General features: G+C 34.6%; 1 protein-coding gene across 2 annotated transcripts; it reads right to left on the bottom strand.

Moving 5' to 3' along the window:
• Positions 1-2,441: 2,441 nt before the first annotated feature.
• LOC114300033 (uncharacterized) lies at positions 2,442-13,524 on the bottom strand. 2 transcript variants are annotated; one of them, XM_028244888.2, is made up of 10 exons: positions 13,157-13,524; positions 6,954-7,892; positions 6,722-6,851; positions 6,181-6,629; positions 5,887-5,967; positions 5,686-5,784; positions 4,762-4,920; positions 4,492-4,578; positions 4,296-4,367; positions 2,442-3,032 (listed from the first exon to the last, which is right to left on the bottom strand). In XM_028244888.2, exons 2-10 carry the CDS (start codon positions 7,779-7,781, stop codon positions 2,718-2,720), a joined length of 2,220 nt encoding a protein of 739 aa, XP_028100689.2. In that variant the 5' UTR covers positions 7,782-7,892; positions 13,157-13,524; the 3' UTR covers positions 2,442-2,717. The 2 variants fall into 2 exon arrangements, with proteins under 2 accessions (XP_028100689.2, XP_028100690.2); XM_028244889.2 differs by having other exon boundaries at positions 13,066-13,467.
• Positions 13,525-15,450: the final 1,926 nt, after the last annotated feature.

The raw sequence follows: 15,450 nt of genomic DNA, 5'->3' as shown, positions 1-15,450 counted from the left end.
TCATCTACTAGTATTTTTTTTTTTTTAACAAGAATAAAATAGGCATCTAAAAAAAATTAATTTCTTGTATTAGTTTTTTTTTTTCCGTTAGTTGACTTAACAGTTGAGTAACAAAATGATTAAATTATAATGGAAGTTTAAACTTTAGGAAGGGAGATGTAATTTCTAGAACATGAGGGAATACTTGTATTAAAGACAAACCTCATGAGGTGTTAATATAATTTACTTTTTTTTAAATAAATTCAATCACACATCATCATAAATGTGAATTTCAATAAAATCAATAAAGATATAGTTTAGATCCTAACAAAAAAATATGTTATTTAATATATTATAATTTATTTATTTATTTAATAACGGACCGGACTGAGTTAAAAATATAAATCTCAAATCTAACTTATTAATATATTGTTGAAAATGTTGACTTAACCTTACCCTGTAAACTAAAACAACTTAAACAACTTCCCAAACTGTAAGGCAAGTTGGACAGATAAACCGGGGAAAGCCCAACCCTAAATTAATTTAAGTAATAAAACAAATTAACTTTTGTTAAATTTTACTTGGTTTCATTTGATGGCAGATTATAATATTGTAAAGCGTCTATTTGAGTAAATTATACCGACACTCCTTGAAGTTTGGTTCAATTATATTTTATCTTCTGACGTTCTAGAAATTAATATTTCTACTCTTATGGTTAATAATCTTTTTTCACAAACCCCTTATACTTATATAAAAAGTAACAACTTTTAATAAAAAACAAAAGAAATTATATTTAAAAAAAAAAGCAAAGGAAAAAAAAAAGAAAAAGAAGTAAAGCAAGGCAAAAAAAGAAAGAATACATGAGTTCAATGTCTTCATTTTATCTAAATAATTACAATTGTAGGGGGGTTAGTGCAATTTCCTAAACGTCAGGGGTGATGTTTATTAAATCCAAACTTTAGGAGTACAAGTGTAATTTACCCTACTTATTTTTATTTCTATATTTGATGAAATTTTAAAATGTGAAATTAAACCTAATCATGGAAGAGTAGTAATAATTTACCAGCATGATATCATAATGGTGTCTCTTGTTTACTACACTTTATAACAACAATAGTCGGGAAAAAAATGTTACATTAAACACTTTATATACTCAATTAACCACTAATCTTAAGTGAAAAAAGGTGGAGAAATGAAAAAAAAAAAAAAAAAAAAAAAAACTTATCCACTTAGGTCATGTTTGTTTGGGTGGACATGACCTTGGGATTGGACTAATAGTCCAATAAAATTATTAATCCGATGTTTGGTTAAACAATTGAAGTACAGACTAATTATTTTAAACTTGACTATTAGTTAAGATAGGATACATAATCCAACGAATAATCCTAAGACTACTAGTCATGGAAATACTAATCCAATCTGCCCAAACAAACATATCCTTAATCTTTAATGAACGTTTTCACTTAGGAGTGTGTGATTTATAAATTTAAAAAGTGATTTAAAAAAAAAAAAAACAGGAAAAACAAAAACAAAATCTCTTTATTTTTCTTTTTCTTTAGAAATAATATACTTGTACAAGTTAGACTTTGATTCGATTAGGGTCATCATCCTATTTGGGTAGTTTATACTATATTGATTGTTTTAAAGAAAGAATCCCCTAAAAGGATAGACTTGTCTCCAAACGGGACGGTGATGTTGAGTCTATGGAGTCTATCATGGATCCTATTTTGCTAATTCAAACCGTTCAATTTGTAGAACTCGTTGAATACTTTATCTCTATAAAAAATCACGTTGATCGGATCATATTTTTGTTAATAATTTATTTTGAAAATTATATTTACCATTAACAAAAATTTAATCCGATCAAGTAACTATTGATATCCTATTATCGTGATTTTTTACAGAGATAAAATACTTGACGAATTGTACACATTAAACGATTCAGATTATCAAAACAGAATCCGTGATAAACCCCCATAGCCCCAACAACATGCTCCGGTCCAAACTCGAATTAGAGAGAAACCTAACCTTTTTGTAAATATGTTTGGCGACCCATGTTGGATCTGCAAAATGGCCATAGGAAATAAGTTTTGGTTGAGTGACCGAATGACTCTAAATTGATCAACTGTCTCTCCATCTGTAAAATTTCACAAAAATCATCAACAAATTCAAAGTTAATTTTCTGAGACAGTTTATCTCGTTATGTTCATCCCATCCCATCCAATATGCACATAAAAGCAGTATTATCAAATATCGACCATCCAAAAGAAAGTGGTCTCATTTGGAAACTGCTCTCTAGCCTCTCAGATTAAAAAATGGTAGTGCCACTCAGTTCCATATGATGATACAAAGGCATTTTCTTGATACCTTCCCATCATCACTTTCATGGTAAAATTCTATCAAGCAAAATCAAGAACTTCACAAAGAAAAAACAGTAGGGCACGGCAGGAAAGTACTCGATGTGAGAATATTTGCCAAACTTTGTGGGCATTCTACTTCAATCCGATACAATGCTCCAGGGTATATTTTTAAAAGAAAGACGAGATGGGGAAGAGAGGGAGGATGAAGCTTTACAAACTCTGTATGATGCAGGCTAAAGGGAGACCAATTGGTCAAATTCATACCCATGTATACTTAGCAGATTTACCCTGGGGCCTTCATTTTGACAAAAAGACTACAGACAGGTCTTTACCCAAGCCTATAAACCCTCTTTATCAGGCTTGCAAATTTTTTTTACCCTACCATTGCTTCTTTCCTTTTTTCTTTCGCTTGCTGCCACTACTGCTGCCAGCACTCTTGGAGAAGTTCCCGGGCCTCGTAGATGGGCTTTCACTTGAAGTGCTGCCAGGAAAATCGTCAAACATGCCTGCTTGTGCCGCATTCTGTAACCACTCGAAGAATTCCTCCTCTGTCATGCCCTCTTCAAGATTAGATGATGGCATTGTGCCTCCTCGTTGCCCTGAGCTTGTTCCCTTCCCGTTGTTATGCTTTGCAGTTAAACTTGGGTTCACATGAAAGCTTGGCTTGTGAGAATTGGCCGGACATCTCATTCCCTGCAACAACAATAAAGAATTAAGACAATTTCAACATGATAGACTTGCAACCCACATGTAGTTTTTTTGGGTGAATAACCCACATGTAGTTGCATGCACACAAACGTGTAATACAGACAATTTGCCTCACCCACCAACTTAAGACACAAACAGTACCTATAGACGTCAAATATCTAGCATCTAGAAAAATCATCCATTCCAAAAACTCCTCAAAATAAATAAATTCAAATAGAATTCAACCATAGGTCTCAACATGGATAAAGGGCATTAAAATGGCCACTCACTGTGGTGGTGGGCTTTTAAGATACCCGTTCGATTTGAGTCAGTTCATTGTGCTTTACTTCACAATTAAAAACACAATCTGTGCACTTGTAAAAAAAATAAATTTGAGAGCACAATCTGTGCAATTTGTTGCATCACCACATACCAAGTTCATAACATATATATATATTTCATAACTGGGTGTCCGGGAGTGGCCCTTTGGGGTGACTCGAACTCGAGACCTTGGATCTTTTTTCTTTTCGGTACCAAAAAAAAAAAAGTGAAAACTAATGAAAAGAAAGGGCACATATTGAGAACTTAAGATCTGCTTGATCTTTCAAAGAGAGATAAGACACATTTATCAGCCACTATTGTTTGACCTCCAATGGGACATCCTGACAACCCACTAAAGCACACTCCTTCAGATTTAGAGTATACTGCCTTTTTGGTTTGTAATTGCTTAAAGTACTAATTAATCAATCAGCAACTGTTTTTCCACACAAACAGATTCAAGGCACTTGTTTCACTCTCATGTAAGTTCTGACATTGAAGCACACAACATTTCTGTGACAGTTAAACCACACCTACGTGCACTCTAATTGGTTACAGTTTCTGTATGTTTCTGATTTCCTCAATTGATGTTTCATTTGAATAAAAATGAAGAGTGCTAGAATGGGGGGCTGGTGTGTGCACCTGCAGATTACCGCAACACCTAAAAGCTAGCTTTTTAGATTATTGGCTTAAAAAGCTTTAAATAAGTTGTAAAATTGTTTGTAGCAGTTTTTTGTTTAAGTTGTGAAAAGGCTGGACCAGTTTGGTAAATAGACAGTCAAGTAGCTTTAAACGTCTAAAAAGCCCTTAGAAGTTCTGCAAGTGATAATATGAAGAGGAAAAAAAAAAAACACTATTATAGGCATTTTTATCCAGCATGTAAAAGCTGGAAATTTTACTCTAAAAGTCCTAAAAACATCAATTCAGACAAACAGAAGAAAATTTCTCTACCTGACAAATGTACCATTCAGTTGCATCATATATCTTGCCATCAGCACAAACATATGCACGAGGAGGATCTACCTGTATAATTATTAATACAGAAATTAGTAGTATAATAAAAGGATGAAAAAAAAAAAATTAAAAAAAGAAAAAGAAAATGCAGCATATGCTTAAACTCAGGTTTGAGTCTTTTCCATGGATGTACCTTTTGCAATATTCCGAACAATAATGGTTGCGAAGATTGTTCAAGCCATCCATCTCCATCTTTCGCTTGATGAAAATCTTTGCAATCCTAAAGAAGGTGGACCCATATTTAGAAACAAAAAATATTTTTCCTTGCAACAGTGCTGACCGCTGCATCTAGAAAGTTGGCCTAGGTCTCACAACATGCTAATACACGGTGCCAATTTTCATAGACACACAATAATAATAATAAAAAAAAGAAAATGCAAATAGTCGGAGGGAAAGGGAAAACCTGGCACCATCTGGCTGTAGATTTTGATTTTTTGGTGTGAAACCAGATATGAAAATTTCCACACTTTCTACAGGAAATCTGTCTTGCCTCTACAAGAGGGTCCTCACCATCAGCGTCTGTGCGCGCAAATCCAGAGGCAAAGAACTTATGCCTTCCATTCTGGACAATCAATTGATGAAAGCATGAGCAAGACAAAGAGAATAATATACAAATTAAAGAATGAATGACGACATAGTTGGTGCCTAGTGTAGTGGAGAGTTTTCACGAGATTCACAATGTCACAAGCTTACATCTCATTCCCAACAGTTCTGAAGACAAGTCATGATGTATGTCATTTAAGAGACCAAGAAGCAAGACCCTAAATTCCTGAGGAAAGTTGGACATTCCACATCCTCCTCATAAGCAACAAGCAACATTACATAAATAAAAATGTCCCTCAGTCAACAGGTTAGTTAAGAGAGTACTTTTTAAACCAGAATTGTTTGTAGGCATTGCATGGAACAATTGTTGGCAGCAAAATAAACCACTCACAAATGGAAAATCAAAGAGAGTATTAGGGGAGCATCTACAATTCTCATTTGGCAAGAGGGTAGTCACTCACCAGGTGCCATCATTCAACTCTATGTAAAGCTGAATGATGGCACCCCCATCATTCAGCTTCCTTGTTTGACATACATTTTTTTCACTCTTCGCAAAAATTCTGATGATCCAATTTGAACAATGATAAATTGCAATGATCTTATTCCTAAAACAGTTGGTCCAATTCCAATACAATGACACGGTTCAATGCAATAACTGAAGAAATATTTTCATTTGAAATATTTTTCCATTTGAGATAATGTATGTGCAGTTGGTGAAGAAAGTGGAAGTTTCAAATAAATGCAATAAACCAGGAGGAAATGGAGACAACATGGATATTCAAACCTTTTGAGATGCATTTTGAAACCTGCGGAAGCAGTTCAGCAGGTCCTCCCTCCTTAATTCATCATCATATTCTTTTCGCTTTAAGGAATCAAGTAAAACCTAACAGAAAGGATCCTACCATATAGTCACGCAAGACAAACAGGATAATACATAAAAAAAAATCTCAAAATAAAGAGGGAGGATAAAACCAAGAACATGTACCTCATATGCATTCTGAAGTTTCTTAAAAGCTTCCACAGCCTTTTCATTGCCCATATTTTTATCAGGATGAACCAGCATTGCCTGAGAACCAAAGGGGAAAAAAAATTTAATTAAGGGCCATTCACTTCCACTGAATTTCATGACAGCACAATCTAATTTCACCCCATGGAGAAGAATATAATCAGCCAGCAAGCCTGTTAAAAACTTCCCAGAGAATAATATGAAGGAACAACTCTAAGGTGGAAGTGCAATTCACAATAATGCGTATTTGCGAGCAAAAAATATGAAACTAACCTTTTTCCTATACTCCCGCTTAAGTATAGAAACGTCTACATTTTCATACCGGGACAGGCCCAACACCGAATAATGATCTGTACAGTTTAACAACCTAACAACTTCATCTTCAGATGTTATCTCAGAATCAGTCCCGCTAGTAGATGGTATTCCCGGGCTACGATCAGCTGATGGACCAGAACCAGTTTCAGGACATGAAAACTCAGGCTCACTATAGAAGAAGCCTGATTGACCTTGCTTTCCCGCTGTTTGTTCAGTGGCCCGGTGCGGCCTCCTATGCTCATTCATGTTGTTCTTCAGAAAGTATATTAGAGCATCGCTAGAGATGAAAGATAAATTCAAAGCCAATAGTAAGCCAAGCCACCCAACATATGTCCATGCACAGTATATGGAATACGAAGTGGTTATTAACAGCGCAAGGCGTTCGTGGCTCAACATGAATGCCAACCCTGCAGTTTAAAGAATCAACTCCACAATTCAGAAATAAACATAGAGAGAAAGAAGATGGTGATCAAAGTCAGAGAAACATCAAAAGGATCACCTCCAGAACAAATGACAAGTCCTGTTGTCCAAAAACTTCCACAAAACCACAAGAAAACAATTCCAGAAATGCCAATTAACAGAATTGCAATGGTGAAACCAACAAGAAGTCCCACCAAAGCCGTTACAACCTGAATAATTTTGATTATGTGTTAAAGAAGCTAAGGGCATACATCCAAAATATACAAAAATATGTTCTTAAAAAAAAAAAAAAAAAAGTAACCAGGGCTAACCAAGACCACGGCAAACTTGAACATTCCAATCATTGCAATTATTGACAGAATGCTGCACCATATAATTGAGAAGAAGGATGTTGTCCCCATGTGTAGAAAGGAGTCAATGCCCCTCAGAGCACTATCCAACCAAACCATTGACAAAAGAAGCATTATGTTTCCAAAATACATGAGCCATCTCAAGACAATTGGATATGCATGTTCAACTTTCTTCCGAACAAAACAAGCAGCATTTGACATGTTGGCTGTCAGAGTAATAAACAATGGTTTCTGCCTTTCTAGCCATTCAGTAGCTCCCTTGAAAATGGACAAAGCTGAAGCACTCAAATGCCCAACAACTGTGTCTGACTCAAAATTACCCATTGTATCATCTGTGTGCAATCCATTTGGTGAGTGGCCAAAACTACTTTTTGAATACATTGAACCATGATTACTGTTTGGTGGTGTTCCATTTTCATCTCTTGAACCAGAAGCTTCCATCGTAGGTAAATTTTCTACGCTATCTCCTGAATTACTGTCACAGGGCACTGGTTGCTCTACACCCTGAGTCACACTCATACCTTGCTTCTCTTTTCTCATTAACTTCCTGGACTTTTGCTTGCTTTTGTTCTCATCTCCAATATGATCAGTTTCATTCACACTTTCTGAACTAGGTACGCTCGGGTGGTTACCATTTGGGAGTTCCTCCCCACCAACAACCTTTCCCTGGCTTACTTTTCCTCTTTTCTTAGTGTTTGGCAATGCACACCCTGAATCTGAAACTCCTTTCTTGTTGCTCGATGAATTGCGATCCAACCCATTCTTCTGTTGGCTTCCCTTCCGAGCCATGAAATATAATACCAGAAGCTATTAACCAAAGGAGATGTCAATTTAGTCCATTTCTGATTGCATGAATTGGATCCATACTATGCAAATCAGATGCCATGGGAAATATTAAGCCTGCCACCACAAAATTTGGATAATTAGTCATCTTTAAAAAAATAGAATTTTTTACAATTAGTCTATACATTTTCTACGCATGCTTAATGCAGCAAAAAGCAACAGCAGCATATGCCAAAACATCATAATGCTATCTTGATAACTACAAACTGAGAAGTTTCTAACATTGGTAGCACAGGCCATGCACATCCACGAGTTGCACAAACAAATGGAACCACCATTTTATCATTCCATAGCAGAATTTTAACACAACCCCATGATTTTTTTTTTCTTTATTATTATATATATATATATATATTTTAAATATCACTATAGCATTATGTCAGGCCCCTAAAAGTCTTTTATTTTTTAGTTTTGTTTGAGCACAAAATTTGTGCGTAATGCGAGCCAGACCTGCAATCATGAAACCAAATAATTTTAAAACTGAAGGGAAAAACTAGAATATAGCAAAACTGCACAATGCCCTGAGGAAAACACTCAAAATAATTCCCACACTACAAATCCCACAATCACCTCAGTCTAACAACCAATTGCTTTCTTTGGGAATGAAGACACTCCAAGTTCAAAGCCATGAAAGCAAAGGACTTATCAAAATGCCTCACAACTATACCATGTCTTCTTTTTTTTGTTCGAACAAACAACTATACCATATCTAGACAATGCATGCATACACAGACAGAGTCCAATCAATGCCTTGAGTAATTCCCACACAACCTAATAACTTTTTCACATTAGTGCATAATTTCGAGAAATTTTTTTTTTTGAGAATAGGCTGAATGTACTAATCAATGTGTGTGCTCTACAGAGCTCGCACTTAATCTGCCTATGCAATGATGACTGATTTAAAGCAATCTGAATAAGTACTGCAAATGAATCTTAATAAGCAGATGAGGCGAGCAGGATCCCGATTCAAGGAAGACGGTCCTGAATTCAACACATCTGCTGGAGCCGACGCTGGGGCTTTATCTCAGTAATAAGCATTTCAAATGATTCATTTACTGTCACACTAACACAGCTGGCTTTTGGATGTTACTAGGCACAACTTTTTTGTCAATATTTTCTCAGACATGGCATTTAGGATATATATTAAATGATTTCACTTTTGGCCATATAATAATTAAATGACTTGGAACTTTGGCTTAGGTACAAACAGAACCTGTGAATTCCCAGATTCTACAAACTAAATTTATGACTTCAACTTTAATACTGCTACAGGCAACGAGCAATAAATAAGCATGCTTGAAAAGCAACCCATTACTGTTTGATGTCCTGTACCAGGGGTGAGACAAATTGTTGAACATTCAAGGGTGTGTAAGCTCCAATGCAAAGATTAAAGGAATCTCTTTTTGTATGATTCATAGTTCGGCAATGGTTAATGATTTTGTACAGGGGAAAGATTCTTCATTATCCATATAGGAGTGCATAGCTTTGTACATGGCATGATCCATTTTTTTTATATAGAATTTCATACACTTCTTGAACAAAAAGTATTTCTTTTGTTATATCTGTTTTGGTAACTAAAATTTAGTTAAGCAACAAAAGAAATACATCTAGAAAATGATACACCTCTAAAGTTCTCATTAACTCAGCCAACGGGAAAAAAGGAACTGGTTAACAAGTATGAGCACTTCTTAGATGGTTTCTTAGATGGTGCCACGTCTACGTCAAACGCGCATCAGATCAGCCCCAACATGTGTCAGACACATGTCTAGATGTGTTCCAATATATTGATTAAAAACTTTCTAGAGTCATACATGCTTCAGACACGGGGTCAAACATGAAATACATATGGGTCTAAGCATCAGAATCCCGATCCGGATCTTACAATCCCACGATCTTATGATCCATTTGGACACAATTGATCCAGATCGTGTAAAAAACTCCTTATAGATAGGATCTTTCGAGCCTGGTAATGGAATCTTACAGGATCGTGAAATCCCGATCTGAATCCAATCCTATCGGATCCAATTTACAAGCCTTATTTTGTATTAAATGACATATTTTATTGTAAATTTTATGTTTGTTGTCTATATAGCAATTTATGTGGTCAAAATAAATAATAAAAATCAAGTAGTATTAAATCAAATAGACTAAGAAAGACAAATTAGGAAATAACATTTAAATATTGCGATAATTTAAGAAAATTAACTAGTCGGAAAAACAAACTTAACTTTAGCGGAGTCTAAGGAGAGCAAGCTGATTGTAACTTTATCCCAATTTTTGGAGAGACTATTTTTGTGACTCGAATCCACTCCACCAGGGATGCTAATAACAAACCTTATCATTCTATTAAGCCGCTCTTTTGAGTTCTTAGGCCTCGTTTGGCAAGAGGCTATTTTAGCCAATTAGCCAAAAAGCCAACAACCCATACTAAAAAGTCAAAGATTCTCTTTTCTCTCTACTTTTTGCACATCTTTTCGTAATTAGCCAAAAAGTCATCCCAAACATACAAGTTTTTTTTACCTACCTTTTTAGCCAAATAGCCAAAAAGTTACTAAATTAGCCTGTTCCCAAACGAGGCCTTAATATATTTTCATATCTAACTTTGTTAAATATTTTTTCCTCACTTTTTATCATTATTGTAGATTGTAAAGTATTTTGTTGTAGAATTCATTTCTTCACCTTCTTTTTTATGCATTATATGTACATTTTACATAGAGTATTAAATTTTTCACAATATCTTCACTTCTTTTTAATAGAATATAGGCTTATTTTATGTACATTTTTTAATAAATGTTTATTTAAATTAAATTATTATGTAATTTGTCTTTTTCAGTAGGATCTTACCATCCTCGATCCAATTTTATGATTCGATCCTATAAACACCTCCAACGATCCAACGTTGGTTGGGGGATTTGGAAAGTGAAAGGGAAAAGATAGGTGAAATGTGAATAAAATATACATACATTTCACTTAGGTTCACACATCTTTTTCCTTTCTTTTTTCAAATCCCCCAACCAAACACAGCGTTAGGCATTCAATCACATTTTAGAACTTCTATCACATTTTAGAAACCTTAAAGCCTAGAACTTCCAATTTCTTTGGGACTAGAGCTTCTTAAAATAGATATTTTCTTAATGTTCTGATATAATAAATTATATATACATATTTGTAACATAAAAGATGAATAAGTTGTAATTATTCTCATAAATAGGTATAAAAATGTATATTTATTTAGTATTGTCACCCTATAATGTCAGTGTCGTAAGTATTTTGAATATTGTTGTGTAAATTTATTTGTATCGATGTCATATCTATATCTCGTATTTGTATCCATGCTTCCACGGAAATTGGCTTGACCACGTACCTTATAACTATGTAAAGTATAACCTATATATACATATATTTTTTTTTTTTGCTAAATAAGCTACTTTATTAAGAAAGCAACAGGATGATGCAAAAGAAAACAAAAAGGAGCCTCAATATGGGGAAGACACGAACAACACCTAACCAATTACATAATTCAAAAAATCTTAAAAAACAAATAAATCCTGATCTACTTTCCTTTCCAACCAACTATACAAAACTGTTAATAAACAACTCTCTAAACAAGACACACAATGATGAACCTCTTGAAACATTCGCCGATTCTACTCTAACCAAACCAACCACATCAAACATAGCGCGCCATTAAAAGGCCCATTAGTCTCCATGTATACATGATTAATTTTTACATCGTCAAACTTGCCCAACAATGATCTAATATTAGTCAATAGCATCCATAGTCTCTAAGGTAATCCCATTTCACCATTTATAAGCATCAATAATCACTTTTGAATCTCCTTCAACTTGAATTTTTTTGATACCCTGCTTCCCAGCCATGAGGACCCCAATATGATTGGACTCTTCAATAATTCAAAAGATTGCCATCTACAAGCATAGAGCAGCATAGAAAAGATCTCCGTCTAGACAAAATAGATGGTAGATTCTAATTGATTATCAAAATAAGTACGAATAAAGGAGGGTTACTTCTCTTTGATAGAATACCAACTTAAAAAAAGGGAATTCACTTTTGTATGATTTGTGCAAAATATTCTGAATCAAGATGGCTCAATCAATGACCCACTTGATTCAACGATCCACTTGCTCAATTCAAATGATTCACACACACACACACAAAAGGAAGGAAAAGGAAAATGCATTTCTTATGGAATGGTTTTGAACCAAAAAATGAATTAGACAACTCCTTAGGCAATCGATCCCAATTTAGGATCAGTCCATCCTTGTATATACATCTCTACTTCATATATGTCCATATTTTAATATTAATCATAAAAAACATGTTACAACCTCGATCCACTTTCCTTATAGCGGTTTTTTGTCTTCCTTTTACACCTTTTTTTTAACATAACAATCCTTAGTGGTTCAAAGTAGTAATTTTCTTCTATTGGAGATTCCCAAACCGTTTCAAGCAACCTTTTCTTAACATCTCTCTAAATTGGTTCACCATCAATTCCTCATGATTGCATTAATTACTCACAATTACATCTCTTGTTTTCCATTCACCTCCCCAAACATCCTTATTCCACATGTTGCATCGACATGGATTTGGTAACTTAGACTATACCCATTTTTATTAAATTTCTTTTGTATGTAACTGTGTGCACTAATCAATACACCCCATTAGCACTTCCCCGCATAACTTTGAGCCAAGAACTTATATTGTGTGATGTGTTCAACGCCATGCAATGCATAAAGATATAATTTTGAAAATGGTACGTAAATCCAATTTGATGTACTCAATTACAGATGTACCGACAAGTGTATCGCAGTGAAGTGATTACATAACAGAAAAGGGAAATTGTGGCAAACAACTAAGGCCAAAACAATTCAGCGAAGAGAAAACATTCGAATTGCAGAAAATCCATTCGGAACAACAAAACCTAATACAGAATGAGTTACAGTAGGAAAAATCTGAGAAGCAAAGAAAATCAAAATCACAAGCAGAAATGGATAACGGGAATCCACTTAGTAATCAACACCATAAACAGGCAAATTACGATATATGCGCATAAACAAGATTCAAAGGCAGAGTTTAGTTGACTTGGAGTCACAGAAAATAGCTCAGTAATTCAACATCAAATCCAAATGTGTGGATACAGGTACATGTATGTATATACATATATACATATACAAGGAAATGACGATTTCTCGTGTTCCAAACCCTAATTACCTTTAAAGTAAGTCGGTCCCTCCTTGTGTTCCAAACCCTCCTGTTTCAGCATATATATATATATATAGAGAGAGAGAGAGAGGTTGCTTACCAGCAAGAGGTGGTGAAGGTGAGATAGATCGAAGAGGGGAGAGAGAGAGAGAGGAAATCCACAATCCAGACGAAAGCAACCACAGGCAAGAGAGAGAGAGAGAGAGAGAGAGAGGATAGGCGCAGACTCTGTCTGTCTTTGTTCTGGGACAGGGACACGGCCCACGCCGGGTCGACAAACCAGAGCAGAGACAACTCGGCAGAAACGAGGCCAACTGCGGTCTATGATGTTTCAGACCCAACCCCGCCTCAAGTCCAAACCCAACCAAACTATTTACACTCTAAAAAATGTTCTAAAAAAAGGAATACTTTGGATGGTATTAGAAATTTTGATTAGAATATGAATCATTGTGGCGTTGGATCCCATTGAAATATATTAAAATGATTTTTAAATAAATATTTCAGTAGAAATCGTATCTTTCAATTATTTTATTTTTTCACTCTTTTTTTTTTATTATATGGAAAACTCACTAAATAAATACTGTCATTTAAAAAGTAAAAATATTAATTGAACTTGTAATATTTAAAATTTTAGAAATAATATTTGTTGGACAATTTTCACTATATTCGAAAAATAAAGAAATGAGAAAAACTGTTTGATTACAAAAATCAAAACAATATATAAAAAAAAAAACAAATTCTTATTTTGTTACAAAAACAAAATTAGAATCTGATAAAAATAAATAAAAACAGAAAGAAAATTAATTACTTACCTTATTAATATGTCGAACAAATTTTATGATCAAGTCTAGTGTTTAACACTGTGTCCTTAAGATAGATTCGTCCTCTCCACAGTGTTTTTAGATTGTGAACGTCTATCTCCCAGGATAAAATGAACAACAGTGAATAGCAGCAGCACTACAAACTATTCACACAACGAATATATTTTGTGTTTACACTCTTTCTCACAAAAAAAATTAAGAACGAAAATTTCAATGAAATCCAATGAGGGACTTGTCTATTTATAGGTGTAAATGTGGTTGTACAAATTTGGATCGAACAAGTATGGTACATGTTTGGATAGATAAAAACCTGTATGGTTTGCATTGAACATGTAAGGCACTCTTTCAAAAGATACGGAACTGTTTGGGTATGAATTTGAACAGATTTGAATTTGGACAGATATAGAACTTGTACAGAAAATTTGAAGAGGTGTAAACCAAAATTTTGAATTTTGAAATAAAAAAAATTGGACAGATTTTTATTTTTCAAAAAATAAAAACAAATTCAAATATTTTTGGCCAAAAAAGAATTTAGTATTGGGATAGACAAGCCTAACCCAACCTCATACCATGTACCTGCGCCCGACCTACCAGACGCACGGTGGCGGCCCGCGCGTGTGTTTATTTTGAGTCCAATAAGTTTAGCTCACTTTACCCATAATCTCACCATTCCACAAAACTTGGGTACCCTTTGTGGGCCTCCTCAAATTGCAAACCCATGCCTTATAAACCCACAAAAATTTGCCCACAAAACCAATGTGGGACAAACCTTTAAGGAAATTTCACCAGTGTACCATTTCTATGGAGCTCACTTTGGCTTCAATTTCCCATTCACCCGATAATGGTTTTAAGCAACCAAATATACTATGTGAATCACAACGCGGTATAGAATGCGTTAATACTTAGACCCGCCAATTTTAGCGCATGGGTCCTACCTAAAAAATAGACCAAAGTTAAGGAAAAATCTGTTTTTCCAAAACCATTTCTTACAATCTCCCACATGAATGGAATTTGATGACAACGAAAATGCAACAATATGCAAAATTTGTCGAAAGAGTATAAATCAAAAATATTTTGCATCAGGATAGGTAGCTTTCGGCTTTGAACCTTTCCTAGTGATAATCTATCGGACTTAGTAGCTAATCAATAGACATGATGCCTTGAATTGTTCAGTCGTTTGTGTAAGCCAAGACAATAGATTTCACACAAAATATCTTCTGACACATCGTGGTTCTCACGGTTGTGTTCATTTTGGCCTTGAACGCTCTTGGTTGTTCATGAGTGCTTTTAAAGAATTCAGCCTCTTCATTCTCATAGAACTGACCCTAGTTCAACACTTATATAGGTGATTCTTATTGTGAGTATTTCTTATACTCGTCTTTACTTTTATGCCTAAATCAAATATAAGTAATCATTAAAAGTAAAGCTTATCCTTAAATCCCTATACACAATACATGTTGCAGATATCACTCTCAGCATAAGAATGGGTAAGGATTTTCATTCTCTTAGTGATTTCTAGCGAGCCACACATAACTTTGTTGTCATTTTGAACTTAGTTTTTGGGATTTCCAGT

The sequence above is a fragment of the Camellia sinensis genome, chromosome 7 (assembly GCF_055761805.1).
Source record: "Camellia sinensis isolate YWXY chromosome 7, ASM5576180v1, whole genome shotgun sequence".
Classification (NCBI taxonomy): domain Eukaryota; kingdom Viridiplantae; phylum Streptophyta; class Magnoliopsida; order Ericales; family Theaceae; genus Camellia; species Camellia sinensis.
This window is presented reverse-complemented; position numbering and strand designations above follow the sequence as displayed.

What these genes read in the sequence shown, in the direction of transcription:
- LOC114300033 (XM_028244888.2), bottom strand. Translation starts at nt 7,781, where the DNA reads ATGGCTCGGAAGGGAAGCCAACAGAAGAATGGGTTGGATCGCAATTCA. An exon ending in TCAAGTTTGCCGTGGTCTTG is followed by an intron (nt 6,852 to 6,953) that starts GTTAGCCCTGGT and finishes AAAATTATTCAG; the next exon opens with GTTGTAACGGCTTTGGTGGG. An exon ending in TGTTCGGAATATTGCAAAAG is followed by an intron (nt 4,368 to 4,491) that starts GTACATCCATGG and finishes ATAATTATACAG; the next exon opens with GTAGATCCTCCTCGTGCATA.